Source organism: Aspergillus nidulans, chromosome VII, assembly GCF_000011425.1.
Source record: "Aspergillus nidulans FGSC A4 chromosome VII".
In the NCBI taxonomy this organism is placed as follows: Eukaryota; Fungi; Ascomycota; class Eurotiomycetes; order Eurotiales; family Aspergillaceae; genus Aspergillus; species Aspergillus nidulans.
The window spans coordinates 293,687-309,791 of record NC_066263.1 but is presented as its reverse complement, the minus strand read 5'-3'; the positions used below and the strand labels follow the sequence as shown (position 1 = coordinate 309,791).

The 16,105-nt window shown below is 50.9% G+C and overlaps 3 protein-coding genes across 3 annotated transcripts, besides 3 other annotated features; 2 read left to right on the top strand and 1 right to left on the bottom strand.

Moving 5' to 3' along the window:
- Positions 1 to 16,105: part of a sequence feature (contig 1.166 664..41526(-1)) that runs on past both edges of the window.
- Positions 378 to 418: a sequence feature (Short protein (ANIA_11636, CBF84578.1) was converted to a misc_feature.).
- Positions 662 to 704: a sequence feature (Short protein (ANIA_11636, CBF84578.1) was converted to a misc_feature.).
- ANIA_08955 (uncharacterized protein) lies at positions 2,587 to 4,330 on the top strand (the record flags this gene model as incomplete). The annotated part of the gene is made up of 6 exons (XM_677132.1): positions 2,587 to 2,741; positions 2,810 to 2,897; positions 2,945 to 3,165; positions 3,225 to 3,409; positions 3,499 to 3,841; positions 3,901 to 4,330. The coding sequence occupies 6 exons, from the start codon at positions 2,587 to 2,589 to the stop codon at positions 4,328 to 4,330; spliced, it is 1,422 nt and encodes a 473-aa protein (XP_682224.1).
- On the bottom strand, positions 5,790 to 7,661 carry ANIA_08956 (uncharacterized protein). The gene has a single exon (XM_677133.2). It carries the CDS (start codon positions 7,608 to 7,610, stop codon positions 5,895 to 5,897), a length of 1,716 nt encoding a protein of 571 aa, XP_682225.1. The 5' UTR covers positions 7,611 to 7,661; the 3' UTR covers positions 5,790 to 5,894.
- Positions 10,534 to 15,848, top strand: ANIA_08957 (putative ABC bile acid transporter; the record flags this gene model as incomplete). The annotated part of the gene is made up of 5 exons (XM_677134.1): positions 10,534 to 10,711; positions 10,827 to 11,107; positions 11,175 to 13,694; positions 13,749 to 15,576; positions 15,820 to 15,848. 5 exons carry the CDS (start codon positions 10,534 to 10,536, stop codon positions 15,846 to 15,848), a joined length of 4,836 nt encoding a protein of 1,611 aa, XP_682226.1.

Sequence of the window (16,105 nt, the reverse complement as noted above, 5' to 3'; positions counted from 1 at the left end):
TGCAGTGAATAGATATTTTAAATGCTCAGGATCGTTTATCTCACTATTATAACGTATCGTGAAATGCATTGGCAAGCCGGTCATTGGATAGTTTTGATGTCACAAATTTCGATAGTTATACCAGTCGAAGTCGATGTCGCTTTAAAATAGGAGCACTTGGAGCAAAATAACGGCGTCACATGTTGGCCGCTGAAATTCTAGGCCATCACCCTTGTACGTGTGGAAAATGTCCCCACCTATAAATAAACTAACCCAATCTACCCTAGATGAGCACTGCATCATTCATATGGATGGCAAGTATTTGTCAAACATTTGATTCAGCAAAGTGATGACAACTGCCACCTAGGTAAACTCAAGGTTTATTAGAGATTCCCAATTTATTGGAAATGAAGCTTTTCAAAGAGTTGGCGGGGCTGAGCTATTAATAATTTCACACTAGCCATGTTCGGTTACCCCAGCCTCAGCTCCAGCTCTGACTTCGCGTACGCGGTCAGCCCAGCCAACCTGGCCCAGCTCTTCTATCTTCAGCATTCACCATGGCCATCCCTGCCCTGTCCCTGAAATTCAAGTTGCCATCTCTCACTATCATACTCTGTACTCTGATATTAATAATCTTTACTCTCGGTAGCTCCCCTCCCGGCCCCATTCCCACCTAACTAACCCACCGCAGCCCTCTTCGCAACCCGCAGACCAGATCCCATCATGTCTGCAGACCAGGCGGAAGAATGCGTGGACTGCGTGCACTACGTCTTACGTGTAGAGGGTCGGATAGAAAAGATGAAGACTGTCAGCGAAAATCCGCAGTTCTTCCGGTACGCGCTGGACAAGTCCTGTCGCGGGCAGATGTATCTCGCGGGGCATTGTCAGAAATTTCGAAGGGAGTTCCGCAAGGATGTGCAGCACTATATGCGGGGATTTCAGGAGGAGGAGCCGTATGAAGCTTGTGTTTCTATTAAGTCTTGTCGATGAAGGCATTCCTTAGGAGGGTTTTCCTTGCTGGCGAGGAGCGTCCCTTATGAAAATTTGACGATGCTTATATATAGTGTATCATTGGTGTATCATTGCCTGTCTCTAGTGCTTGCTTGTTGTGACGGATTGTTTTATACCTTCATCCTGTATATACGGCGCTGACTGTACATGTTTGTCTGTGGATATACTTCTTATGCTCTACAGTCTCGCGTTGACTATATATTTCACTTTAATATATTGTCTACCCAGAGCGACTGCAATATAATCGATAATCATTATATAGAAGCCCCTTTTGATATTTCACGGAATTACAAACCGGGGGGATTCTCCAATGAGCAAGAGCACTTTAGACCTTTTCCATTTGCTATATAGTCCGTTCCCCAACTCTTTTTTCTTTTTGGCTATTGAATTCAGACAAACAAATTCAGGCGCGCCGTTTCAGAATGGCTAGACCCATTTATAACTCAAGCTGCCGACCTCTTCTCATCTCTTATTCCCAAATTTGAAGGAGAAGAGCCCCAGATTTGCCAAGATTCTCACCGTTCACTGCCAAGCAGCGGTGCAGTGAGGGGCCGCGTAGATATTGCGGAGGTGGGTATTTATGCACATGGTTATCTACAAGATTAGGTTTCTCGTTCACTCTTCAGGTTCCATTTCTAGAAGCTCATTACCTACTTATCAACCCAAGCACATCACTAAAGGCTCAATGCAGCTCCCCTCACCGGCAGTCAGGAGGCAATTCGAGACATTCTCAGTCTTTTCCTCGCCGCCAAGCACATCCTAGTTCTCCGTGCTCATCAAGTCATCCCTCCGTCCGGGGTCCCCGCGTGGAGAAAAGGAAGGTATCTACTTCCAAGCCGGAGGAATGCCTTTTTTAAAACTGCCAATTATCTTGGAAGCCGCCACAAACTACCACAAGCCCAGTGTTGATGATGATGACGCCAAAATCCTTCCGACGCTGTCATTGCGGCGTCGAGTAAACGTTGAGGAATAGTGCGCTGCCAAGCGCCAAGAGCTTCTAGAGCATCTGGTGTAATTGTGATTGGACGGGGCGACGCACCGTGGCTTATCTGCATTGTAGGAGGGATACAGCCCAGGCTGGATTCAGCTGTCTGGCCGAGACGCAGAATCTGTGGCACGGTACAATCCAAGGGGTAAATTAGCTTGGCGGTTCGGTTTGGGGAAAGAGAAGTTCGAATCTCGATGAGCAATTGGCGAGGAGGATTCCGTCGGCTGGGGCTTGGGGTGCTGCGACTTTCAAGCGTTGGGAGCGCCCAAATATTCTCAACGCCTTGGGAACCAGGATCTCATCCTTGCTTATCTTTTCCCTTGAGCCTAATCTCATCTTGCCCAGACATAATGCAAGCATTGCATTGGCTGGACGGCTGGAAGATGACAGATCTCCCACGGTAACTGGCCAGGCCGCGTCCATGCTACCGCGTGGCATATGCAGATACCCAACACAGCTGTCAGACGGACGGGTCGTCCATAGAGCGGGGGAATGGGCCTCGCTGATCATATAAAGTGGGCCTGCCCCCGCCTAGTGCTCAGTGCTGTCATAATTACTTGGTGTTCTTTTTCCGCTTTGTTCTATTCATCCTGTCAGACCCGGCCAAGATGGAGGATAAAAAGGTCGTTCTCGATAGTGGCAGTAGCGAGGAGTTAGAGCAGGGCTTCAGTTCCAATGGCAATGGCTACGATACCGTCGCAACCAAGAAGTTAATTCGCAAAATTGACTTTGTTTTGATTCCGTGGCTTGCTCTTCTCTACTTGTACAGTTCTCTTTCCCCTAGAACCTCCTGCTCACCGTGATGAAATATTCAGCTTACATTTTATCTAGACTGAGTTTCCTCGACCGCACTAATATCGGCAATGCCCGTCTGGCTGGTCTTGAGACGGATCTGAACATGTCTGGTCTGGACTACAATGTACGTCCAACCTTCGAGAAAACTCGCTTTACTAAATGATTGATCAGGTCGCCTTGGCAATTTTCTTCCCCTTCTACGTCGCCGCTGAGATCCCCTCAAACATTATGATGAAGCGCTCTCGCCCGTCTCTCTGGATTCCTTCGATAATGATTGCATGGGCAGTTGTCTGCTCACTCATGGGTCTGGTGCAGAACTATGCTGGCTTGCTTGTTGCCCGTGCAGCGCTTGGTATTGCTGAAGGTGGTCTCTTTCCCGGTGTCACATTTTAGTATGTCTCTCCATTGTAAACCGATGAATTGGGGTTTACACCTAACATCGGTCAAACAGCATCACAATGTGGTATAAACGGCACGAATGCGGCCTCCGCATGGCTATCTTCTTTTCAGCCGCCACAGCAGCCGGTGCATTCGGCGGCCTTCTTGCACGCGGCATTGGCGAGATGGACGGAATTGGTGGGAAGGGAGGATGGGCCTGGATTTTCATCATTGAGGGTATCCTCACTTTTGTCATTGGTATGTCCGCTACGTCTACACCTCCAACCAACCTAACAGACCCGTAGCAATCGCATCTTTCTACGTAATGAACGACTATCCTTCCACAGCGAAATTCCTCACCTCTGCCGAGAAGGCCGAAGTTCAGCGCCGCCTGGAAGAAGACCGCTCTTCCCTCGCGGATGAATATAACATGAAGTTCTTCTGGGACGCCATCAAGGACTGGAAGATCTGGGTGCACATGTTCGTCACTGTTGGCGTGTACACACCGTTGTACTCATTCTCTCTGTTCTTACCGACCATTGTCTCCAGTCTTGGTTATGAGAATGAGGAGGCGCAGCTTATGACGGTCCCGCCCTATGTGGTGGCTTGCGTATTCTGTATCGGGGGTGGGTTTCTGGCAGATCGCCAGGGACAGCGTGGGATTTATATGATTGGCTTCAATATTGTTGCGTACGTTCCCTCTTTTTTTCCGCATTACAAGCTAGGTCGGGAACTAACTGTGGTTTTAGGATCATCGGCTTCATAATGCTCATCTCATCCGACAACAACGGTGTGAAATATGCAGGGACCTTTTTCGCCGCCTCAGGAATCTACCCTAACGTCCCACAAGGCGTCGCTTGGAACGGGAACAATATCGGCGGCTCATTCAAGCGGAGTGTGGGTATCGCCATGCATGTCGGCTGCGGCAATCTCGGCGGTGTTTTGTCTTCGTTCATCTACCGGTCACAGGATAAACCGCATTATCGAGTTGGGCATGGTACGCTGATTGGGTGTCTGACTATGAGCACCGTCCTGTGCACCATCATGACAATTTATTTGAGGAGAGAAAACGCAAGGCGCGATAGAGAGTATAAACCGCCGGCCGAATACTCGGAGGCAGAGAGGGCAGCTGAGAGGGAGAAAGGAGATGATGCGAGTTTCTTTCGGTACACGATCTAATAACTGGGAGTATCAAAGTGGAGATGGGGGATGAAAGAGAGGGAAGGTAATGGGTGTTTACGTATCCAACACTTAAGAGTTGTTCAACATGCTAGCTTTGTAGAGAAATAAGACTCGAGTACCAAAATAGCCTCCTACCAATGACATCCATCCCTAATCCGATTGACTTTACCGGCCCATATGCTGAGCCTTGACATGGAACAGCCTGCCATAAGAGAGACCACTTGCAGTGAGTATGTCCTTTATGCTTTGCATATGCTAACATCGGGTTGCTTCACCTCGGTCTTCTTCGCATTGTCAATCAATTTTGCAGGTTATCCGGCTTTTCCAGGATCCATTCACTTTTACAATATCAATTTAACTGGCCCTAAACATGCCCACACTCTGAAGGACATATTAAGATGGTCCTGGTCCTTATAGTCCACTCTCTTCTCATGTTCCATAATCCTTCCGCCCTCATTTTTTTATGTCATTATCGTGCACAACATTTTCTATCTTACTTCATGGGTACTTTTGATATTAACCGTTCTACTGCGCTGTGTCCTTAAGTCTCCCCGATTCTTAAGTAAGGTGATTACAAAGCACAACAAAACCCAGGCCATTTCTCCGAGGTATCTCAACCATCAGCAACTGGTGAGAACAATTGACAATTTTTCCTAACGAGGTCCTTCACAGAGTCCTGTTTGTATGAGGGATATTCCTTGATCAAGGGTTGAGTCCACGCAACACAGCAGCAGATAGTCTTCGAGCCTGGCTGACGGGCTAACTGGCTTAACAGGCTCAGCCAAAGCTCGTCCGCGATAGTGCACTGCAGATATTATTTGTCGAGTTTGCACTTGGATGCCCGGTCTTGGCGGCTCTGAGAATATAGGGATGAGCCATGCGACCTGCGATGTCTATGCTTTATTCTTCATGACTGTTGAAAACTGCTGTCGAGAGGGTCTTTCTAAGGTGAACTAATCCAAAGTTCCGAGCAGCGAGAGCTTCACCTTTCCAGGCACCGTTATAAGGCTTGGCATTGAGCTAATAAGGTCGTTTTGCATCACGAAACTCTCTTCCGCAAAGAAATTGCTAAGATATTGCTTTTCAGGACTCTGGAAGAGAGCGTAAAGCAAACTGAATTGATGAGCATGTAAAGTATTAGGCTACTCCCTTTCGAACGTGGTTGAAGGATGTTGGGAGACAGGACAGAAGCGAAGCGCAAGAGACGTAGTATCTTGGACTGGAAGATCTGGGTTGCCATATCAGGAAGAAAATATAAGCGAAGGAGTACAGTATAGGATTTGGGTGAGACGGAAAGCCATGAATGCTTGTAGGAGCGTTGCAACGTCTAGGCTCTAGTGCATGTCCAGCTCGAATGGGACCAAGGCAGGCCTGGGGATAAGGTATACCGGCATAGACCTATCTACGCTGGGTTAAAAGTAGGCGAGTTATTACTGAAAAGCACTGGCAAAGTGTCAAGAAGAGTAGTTAACATTATACGGGTATAGTCTAACGGGCCCCAAACAATCTCTCCAGTTACCAATCATACAAAAGAGACAGTTGCACAATCCGCAACGCAAAACTAGAAATGCGGCGCATTCAACGCCATTACACAAAGTAGACCAGCAATAAGGCCGGCGCAAGGCAGGGTAAGCACCCAGCCCGAGAAGATAAATGCAATCTGACGCCAATTGACCGCCGCAAGGTCATAGTTCATTAGGGCAACACCGATCGCAGCGCCAGTGAGGCACTGTGTTGTCGAGACGGGCAATCCCAAACGCGACGCAAGCAATACCGTCGTGGCCGCACCCAGCTCCGTCGCGAACCCGCGCGTTGGAGACATCTGGGTGATCTTGTTGCCAAGCGCCCTCATGATATGGTACCCGTAGAACCAGAATCCGCCACCAAGGAGCAAACCAGCAATAACGAGGAACCACACTGGTGTGCTGGCTTCTGTTTCCACTGAGCCGGAGTTGAAGGTGTGGTAGCTTCCAGCCCATGGACCCACGGCGTTGGCAACATCGTTCGATCCGTGGGCGATGGACATCATCATGGCGGAGACAACCTGGCAGTATGTCCACATGTGTTCGACGCGGTCGTCGTAGCGACGGGCACGGGCATGAATGTCGCGGAGGAGCTGGGAATCGTGCGTGATCACGTCGCGGGTCACACCCTGCAGGAAGGCGTATTTGATGTAGCCAAGCCACTTCCGGGGGTTACCCCAAGAGAGATCACGGACGGGGTCGAGGAAGCGTTCTTCAGGCTCAATGATACGCTTTTTGGGTGCGATTTCGGGACTTGAAGCAAGCGAGTCGGGCTGGCGCTCAATGTCTGTGTCCCTGGCTTCTTTTCCGTCCGCAGGAGGAAGGACGCTGCCGGCCACAGCGGCGGTGATAGTCTGTTGTCCGCCTGCGCGGACCTCACCGTATGCATCCTCGTAGTGGTTTGTAATGGCCCATTCACCCTCACGAGGGAAATAGAGAGGCGGGTTTTCAGTCCAGAGGAGGGGTCCAAGTGGGATATGGTAGAAGCGAACGCGGGCGTCACGCCTGACGAGGCGGCGGTGGAAGTAGGGCATGAAGAAGACGTAGCCGACGAAAAGACAACCGAAGAAACAGCCGAGGATGATACCGACAGCCTTTCCGGCGCCGAATTCCTCGAGAGAAGGGGCGGTGGGCGCTTCGATCGTGATAAACAGGGCGAGTATCCCACCAGTCAAGGCGATGTACCAGGGGATCAGACGCAGACCCCACTTGAAAGGATCCTCACGCTCGAGGACGGCGTACTTGAGGGTACCGAAGATGATGGCCGAGAAACCGCAGGCGATGCCGGGAGCAACACCCCATGAGGCGGCGGTCTGCGAGACACTGCCGCTGGTCCATTCCCAGGTGATATCGGCCTGGGTCGCAAAGCCGACACCGACCAATGCACCAATGATACTCTGCGTTGTGGATACGGGCCAGCCCAAGAAGGTAGCGGTGGTGAGCCAGGCAGCGGAGCCGACCTCAGCGCATCCCATGGCGAGCATGTAGGTACCGGGGTTACCAATGAAGCGGTCGGGGGTGATGATGCCGGATTTGATGGTGTCGGTCACACGGTTTCCGAGCGCGACCGCACCGACGAACTCAGTAATTGCGGCCAGGATACCGACGTGCCACATCTTCAGGGTGCGGGCCGCGACGGAGGTGGCGTAGGCGTTTGCGACATCGTTGGCTCCGTTACTGGCCGCACTGAAGACAAAGGCCATCGATGTGATGGCCAGGATCCAGTCATACTTGGCGGTAAGTGGATGAGGCATCTTGACCGCAAGTGAGAAGACTTGATGTCAGGAAGACGAGATAGATCAGAAGCCTGAGCCGACGGGTGTGGTGAAGAAAAAAGAGCTGACCTACCGGACGCGCGTGCATTAAATATTGACCAGGACAGCTGCCGAAGGCAGAGACTCAGGCAATGCCCGCCAAGTGACGCCCGGTAGGACTCATCTCGCAGTTGCAGAACGTGAAGCTCGAGAAGACAGACATTGGCTGCACGGCAGCTCCAGAGCCAAGGCCATACCAGAGGAGCGGACTTGGCGTAAACGTCGCTCATCCGCCAATCAGAGGAAATACCTGAGCACGTTTCGGAGCTTGTGGCCAGCGTTGATCCTCAGATCAGAGCTTATTGGGGCTTTCATTGGCTGCGAACCTTGGTTGAGACTGCCAATGCTCTTGGCAAGCCCTAAAGCTGTCTCGGCAGCTGGGCACTCGATCTCTTTCCTTTCTTCTAGCCCTTCACCTCACTCTTGCATCAGGTGGCGGCTCGTGTTGAAAGTGTTGCAACGCAATCTCTCGTGGGGGTCATTAACTCGCTGTACTTTGCAGTTGCTCGCATGGTTATTCACTTGCTCGGTCTTGTTGTTGCCGAGAGACAGAGTTTTTCATCCAAGGCTCGCAGAATTCCACGTAGCTGCTTCACGTGGGCCAGAAAGCTCATCAGGATATGCAAGCTCGCGTGGACCTCTTTAATTGTGTTCTGGAAACCTTCTACCCAGTCGCGTGTCCTGTCAGGTTGTCAATGTCTCATCCCTGCATCCGCGTTGGATGTATGTGCCTCAAGCGGTGTCCTTGCAGATTCTGGCGATTGTCGTTCCCACAGTCCTAATTCGGCGATTTTTCCCTGTTAGCCACCCCGTTCGCACAGCCTGCACAGCCTTCTCAGTGGGGCCGGCCTGTACTCGTCGTGCGCGTCGGAACGCGCGACATTCGCTGGACCCTGCAGTGGCGGTTAGACGCACACCAGCTACGGCGTGTCCGACAACGAGATGAACGCAAGCCCGAGATTTTTCCAGAATGACTAGGTCGGATTCAACCTAGCCTTGAGGTCTTCTGCCTCATCGATAGCTTGATGAGTAGAAAAAGCAAATGCCCGGCATCCTTCTAACATGGATAGGACAAGCGGCCACTCTCTGGGCGTCAAAAAAGCGGACTTCTCATCCAGTATCTGCAAAGTCTTTCTTATTATCAATGGATTCCCCACGCGACAATCTAGTACCCGCTGCCTGATATCCTTGACCTGAAACTTTTCAGGGTCCTATCGTTGAGAGTATGCGGGACGGACACGTGCACTGCATATTATCGATGGAAAGGTCTATCACTTCGTCTTGACCATGCCCCTCGTTGCCCGGGCTCGTATTCCTCACTCTGACGCTCAGATATTTGCTGGAGCCAGGTGGTACATGCAGTTTCGGTGCTCGAGCACACCGTATGTCTTGGGGGTTCGCGTGCACGAAAACACTTCTGGCTTGGTGTTTTGAAATTTGAGTCCCACCCCTCAGCAGCATGCAAGATACCCACAGATTGTCCGGTCATTCACTAGGTTACTTCACTGTAGACTTGCAGATGGGCAGAGGTAAACGCGGCAGTACCTGCTCTGGCCCCTCAGGATACACTCTCCGTGTCCGATAACGCCCGGCGACGGTATAAAGTTAGAGACATCGGGTTGCTCATCGTCTGTGGAGCCTTGATCGTCATTGAGCAAGCCCACTTCTCAGTGATTTGGCTCCCGATGCTTTTTCTTGGTTCAGTCGTCACTCCAGCAGATGTTCTAATGCTATCCCATACCTTGTTTACTTTGTTACCTAAACAAGGGAACCGAGCTTTGAAAACACCAGCTAAGCATCATACACTGGCGAGCATAGATCTCGTGTACTCTCGCCTTCGGATAGGCGAGCGAAATTATCACTGCACTAGTGTTGTCATCGACCATGTTTGATCCTTTGTAGACGTGACTGCTCGATACAGCTGGCAGTTGATTGACAAGCAGCATCGGACCTCCTCATCCTTTAATCTAAGGATCGTGTTCCAAATATCTGGCATACATCGATACACAGGCGAATACTCATCATTCAATGCACTCTGTTCCTGGTAGTTCGTTCTGTAGAGAGTTTGTTAACCTTGTTATCCTTGGTATCCAGCGAGCGTCGCTCGAACCCTGCTTCTTCTGCTCACCTAAGCAATGACTCAGTCTTTGAATCATTACTTAAGACTGAGGTATTCAGTCTCCTATATATATAATGCTGTTACCATGCGCAAGGTATCTTATACGTACCTTCTCGTGAGGAATAGTATGGTTACACCCGCCCGCGGACGAGAAAATATATAATCGCACGAGGACACAAACACTGTAGTACGACCGTACACAGCTCAGTAATATACATATTCAGAATTCCAAGACCCTTTGCTTGGTGGGAGGAATAATTTAGTATCAAATACTTACCGAGATGCAATCGATTGATCTCTTGACCCGATCATCCTCATTCGAAGGTGCCCTGCCGTCAAAGATAGAACGGGTTGATGGTAGGACCATGTTACTCAACGGTTACAATTTCGAGAGTGAGGCCAGTGTACCTGCTGACCTGCATAAACCATGATTCTATTTCTTTCCCTAGTCTTTTTCTCTACCCTTCCGCAACTTCGCAGGTGTTCACTACTATAACCCTTCCTTCAGTACCTTCGCGCCCTTGCCCTGTCCTGATACAGTACATGACAGTACTATGTCTTGGCAGATGCGCTTTTCGCTTCCTATTCGCTATTCTGCTACCCGCCGAGCGCCAAGCTCCAATCCAATTGCTAAACATCGTAACGCAATACACAATACATAATCCACTGTCCACCGCGTGGCCCGCTCAGCAGGGACTTTTTCCAGGGCGGAACTCAAGTCAGGAATGCAGGCACAGAACTGGAATGTACGACGTGACCTTGTTTACTGGTAAAGGGCTTGAATTTATCTCAGGGAACTTTGCTTCTCTCGCGCCTGATGGCAATAAGCTTCTTTCCCTCCATCTGCCGACTCTCGTTCCGCGCCACGCCAATTGCGGATCATCGAACGGGTCAAATTCACAGTTGTCAGCAATTGATGTGGGTATGAGGGATGCCATCCACCAAGGCGGAAAGCTGGGCCATTGCGATCGGGGCGCTCGGCCTCGTGGGGATTTTGCTTGTCAGCGTCCGAATATCTACACTTCGATGGCTTGTAGGGTATACAGCGAGCAGACGAGGGACAATTCGGTTGCCATTAGAGGACGAATACGACGCGTTGCTGGACTCTGCAGGACATGAATACATTGACGAAGATGGCGAAGCTACAGAGCACTCCGTGTTCGAGTTCGAGAAAGCAGAAAAGTGGCAGGCGTGGAGCATCGCCACGCTCTCTGTCCTTGGGTTCGCGGTTTCGCTTGCGCAGGCAGTTGTTGTCACATGTGCTGGTGCTAGAGGAAGGCATTTTATGGCTATTTCGTGGGTCGGTATGGTTGGGTGGGTGAGTTTTCTTCTTGACCTGGGCTGGAGTGCAGAGGAGAGAAAACGTGTCTAACAGTTGGGTATAGATGGCAATGTGCATACAACCAGTCTCCCTCCTAACAGAAAGGTCATGTGTCAAGAGATACTGGCTCGGTATCTCCTCTTTCTGGGCATCTCTAGTTTGTATCCTAGGTATAGCAACGCAGACGATCATCCTCTGGGGCAACGGGCATACCGTGACCATAAACTCGGCGTCCACAATCCTCCTCTCAACCCAAATCGCAATTTCAAGCCTCCGCGCAACAGTATCAATTCTGATCCCTCGTCGCCCAAACGTCTATTTCGAAGGCCAGGTCGTTGACCAGGAGCTCACCGTGAGCGCGTATAACCGCTTCACATACGGTTGGACAACGGACTTGCTCAACTTTGCGTCAAAAAATAGGAGCTTGAACATCGACGACCTCCCTAAACTACCGTTTACTGCCCGCGCAGAGACAGTTCATTTCAAGCTGCAGCAGTTCCAAGCTGGACGGAAACTGTGGGTTGCGCTGATCAAAAGGCATGTCCGAGCGCTCATCGTACAGGGTTTTCTCAGTCTTGTGGTGTGTGTCCTAGGTTTCGGCCCGCAAGTGGCTCTGTATGAGATTCTGAAGAGTCTGGAGGAACGCGCTGTCTTGCAGACTGACTCGACGGTTGTCTGGATGTGGGTTGCTGGACTGGGTTTACTTTTGGCACTCTCGTCAAGCATAGAGTCATGGCTTTGGTGGTTGATCTATTCGGACCTGTGGATACCAATATACGAAGGTTTGTCCGGGTTAATCTTTGCAAAATCGATGCGGTGCAAAAATGTAAATTCCCCGAAGACAAGAGCTGCCCAGGAACATGGAGGTTGGGAGGACGAGGGTGAGGAGGACGGAGAAGGCGAAGAACAGGAACAAAACTGCCAAAGCATTATCAACCTTGCGGCTGTTGACGCAAAGCGCATCGCCGATTTCGTCACGTTCAGTTATCTCATCCCGTCTTGCGTTTTGAGACTGGCGATTGCGGGCGGCTTTCTCGTCCGTCTCATCGGGTGGCCGAGTCTGCTGGCAGGAATCGGCGGTGCAGTCTTGCTGGCTCCATTGAACTCATGGCTGACAAAACGATACGCTCGGGCACAAGAGGAGTTCATGAAGTCGAGTGACAAGCGGACCAGCACGGTAACAGAGGTCCTTCAGGGAATAAGACAAATCAAGTTTGGTGCGCTAGAGCAGCAATGGCAAGACCGGATTAAGGAGAAGCGCGAAACTGAGCTCGATCTGCTTTGGAAGACCTCCGTGTACACAACAGGAATGGTGTCTGTTTGGATCATGGGACCGCTGTTACTCTCTGCGATATCGTTGACAGTTTATGCATTAACGAGAGGGGAGCTTTCTCCGTCAGTTGCCTTTACAGCCCTGAGCATCTTTAGCTCGTTAGAGTCGTCTCTCGCCAGTCTGCCTGATTTATTCTCCAAGGCGATGGAGGCAAAGATTAGTGCGGATCGGATCGATACCTACCTGTCCTCAGCAGAAAAGATGTCGAACACTTCTGATGTTGAGAGAATCACCTTCAAAGACGCAACCGTTGCATGGCCATCTGAGGATGAGAATGACTGGGAGACTGACACTGACCGTTTCGCCCTTCGCCATTTAACCCTTGAGTTCCCTGTTAAGGGTCTAAGTATGATTGTTGGTAAGTCTGGCTCTGGCAAGAGCCTTCTTCTCGCCTCGATACTTGGCGAATGCGATATCCTTGCAGGCTCAGTAAAGGTTCCGCGTGCGCCGCCTCCATCACAAAGGTTTGACCACCTCGCGCTGCGTGAGAACTGGATTATCGACACAGCTATCGCATACGTAGCTCAGAGCCCATGGATGGAAAATGCGTCAATCAAGGAGAATATCTTGTTCGGACTGCCGTATGATCGGCAGCGATACCGCCAGACCATCTTCGCATCTGGGCTGGAGAAAGATATGACGATGCTCCCGGACGGAGATCTAACTGATATAGGTGCAAATGGGATAAATCTGAGTGGCGGCCAGAGATGGCGGGTTTCATTTGCTCGAGCTCTATACTCTCGCGCCGGAATCCTAATCATGGATGACATTTTCAGCGCGCTTGACGCAGAAACAGGCCGGCATGTCTATGAACACGCCTTAACTGGAGAACTAGGCCATAACAGAACAAGAATCCTGGCGACGCACCATGTTGGCCTCTGTCTCCCGCGCACAGACTACTGTGTCCTCTTGGAAAACGGCTTCGTCACACACGCAGGGACAGTTGCTGAACTGAATGCTACCGGAGAGTTAACGAACCTCATGGGTAAAGCCGAAATCAGCAGAGAAAGAGCCGAGCCACCTCTTCGAGAGTTGCCGAAACCGAAACGCTCGTCTGCTGCTAGTACTGGACGGCGTTCGTCAGCATTCAGTGCGCGGACGATACCGAAGTTTAACCAGGAGGAGAAGCGCGAGACTGGTGCGATATCAATGAAGGTGTATATTTCGTATCTGAATAGGGGAGGCAAGGTTTGGTGGTGGATATTGGCGTTTCTGGCGTATGCAGCTTTTATGGCGCTGCTTGTGGGCAGGGTAAGTTTCTTGTTCTTCTTTTCTTAGGCACATTGTGCTGATATACCATTGCAGTCATGGTGGGTAAGCATCTGGACCGGCGACTCTACCAGAAAAGGCGAGCCTAGAGCCAGCGGGCACGATCTGATGTTCTACCTAACCATCTACATCGCCATTTCCATGGCTGCCTGTCTAATTGGAACTCTGAGGTGTCTTGCCCTGGCCCTGGCCTTTATCTCCTCCTCCCGCGCTCTTTTCAATGATCTGCTGGGAACAATCCTCCGCGCGCCCCTACGCTGGCTCGACACCGTCCCCCTCGGCCGCATTCTCAACCGCTTCACATCTGACATCTACTTGCTCGACTGGCGACTCGGCTACGATATCGGACATGTTTTGTACAAACTGCTCGAGTTAGTGGGTATATTGGTTGCAGGAGTAGCCGTCTCCCCTCTTCTTCTGTTCCTTGCTTGCGTCTTGCTGGCCCTCTGCATGCGCCTCTGTAGCGTGTACCTTGCTGGCGTGCGTGAAATAAAACGCCTCGAAAGTACAGCCAAGTCTCCCGTGATGGAAAAATTCGGCTCCAGCCTCTCTGGCCTCTCTACAATCCGCGCCTTCAATAAAGCAGAGACGTATATTGCCGACATGCATACCCTCATTACTCGCCACGCACAAGCATCCTGGTACCTCTGGCTCTTCAATCGGTGGTTGGGGTTCTGGATGGCGCTTGTTGGTGCGCTCTTCTCGACACTCACTGCTTCACTGTTGGTTTATATGCCCGGTGTCTCGGCCGCACTGGCAGGCTTTGCGATGAGCTTTGCGCTGCAGTACAACTACGCCGTGGCAATGGGACTGCGGTTCTATGCCAATGTGGAGATTGATATGAATGCTACCGAGCGTGTGCTGGAGTACGCTAATATCGAGACGGAGAGTCAATCCGGGTACACGCCCCCTGCATCATGGCCGACAAAGGGTCGGATCGAGGTCGAAGACTTGGAAGTCAGCTACGCGCCTGACCTGCCGCCTGTCCTGAATGGGGTGTCGTTTGTAGTAGATAATAACCAGCGCATCGGGGTCGTGGGACGCACAGGCGCGGGAAAGTCCTCCCTAACACTCGCACTGTTCCGCTTCCTCGAAGCCCGACGCGGCCGGATTATGATGGACGGCCTGGATATCGGACATGTCAAGCTGTCCGAGCTGAGAAGTCGGCTGGCAATCATTCCACAGGATCCTGTCCTCTTCTCGGGGACTATAAGGTCGAATCTTGATCCGTTCGGGGAACATAGTGACTTGGAACTATTCAATGCGCTGGAACGGGTACATCTGCTGCGGTTTGAGGATACGTCGACGCTTGCCTCCAGCTCTGCTTCGGCGTCTTGTTCGGGATCAGAGGCCTATCCTCCGTCAGATGGTAGTCGGAGTCCAACTACGACAGCTGGTACAAGCCCAACTGACCCCATGAGCGCGAGCATAACTCTCACTGCTTCCTCAACCTCTACTTCAAAAGCCAAAGAAACCGGCTTTTTCGCATCCCTCTCCTCTCCAGTAACCACGAATGGCGGCAATCTATCTCACGGTCAGCGGCAGCTCCTGTGTTTAGCCCGCGCCATTCTAACCCGTCCCAAGATCATGGTTCTGGATGAAGCGACTTCCGCGGTGGACATGGAGACAGACGCATTGATTCAGCAATCCATCCGCACCGAATTTGGAAGGTCCGACTCGAGTTTACTGGTTATTGCACATAGACTGAGCACGATTGCGGACTTTGACAAGATCCTGGTCCTGGATGCCGGAAGGGTTGTTGAGTCGGGGGCTCCGAGAGAGCTTCTAAAGACTGAAGGTGGTATGTTTAGGGCCCTGGTTGAAAGAAGTGGGGAGAGAGAAGTTGTTGAGAAGATTATTCTGGGTACGTCCAGAGAAGAATGATCTTTAGAGTTGAAAATTGATGGTTGTCTGGGGCTTAGCGGGAGTTCTTGATGATCTATTCTGGGTGGTATCGTGTATTATATTTGCTACAAATTGAGACAACTTGCCCTACTCAAGGGCTTGAACAATGCATTTTACAGAGCAAAAACTTCGACGCCTTTGGCCTGACTGCACTTAATGATGATAAAACCCTCTGCTAACAGTCACTTTGTTTGTGGTCTAGCTTCTCTGTCCCAGAATTGCATGAAATGAGGGTCAGTATCCGAATCCATGGATATCGGTCGAGCTCTGTGGCTAATCCGTTGTTCCGGCTGCTAAACGTGCGAGTTCGGGTCTGGCGGCAGATCTAACTACTTGAGGCCCTGATGGAATTGCTCTCAATCGTGAATTGTTCTTATTTCCTTTTAATTCTCTCTGAAGAATAAAGAAAACGTGACTGAGCAGTGGCAGAGGCCGCGTGATCCATCCTCAAGTTCGGGGCAAACCGGCGTGATATCGACACCCGGGTC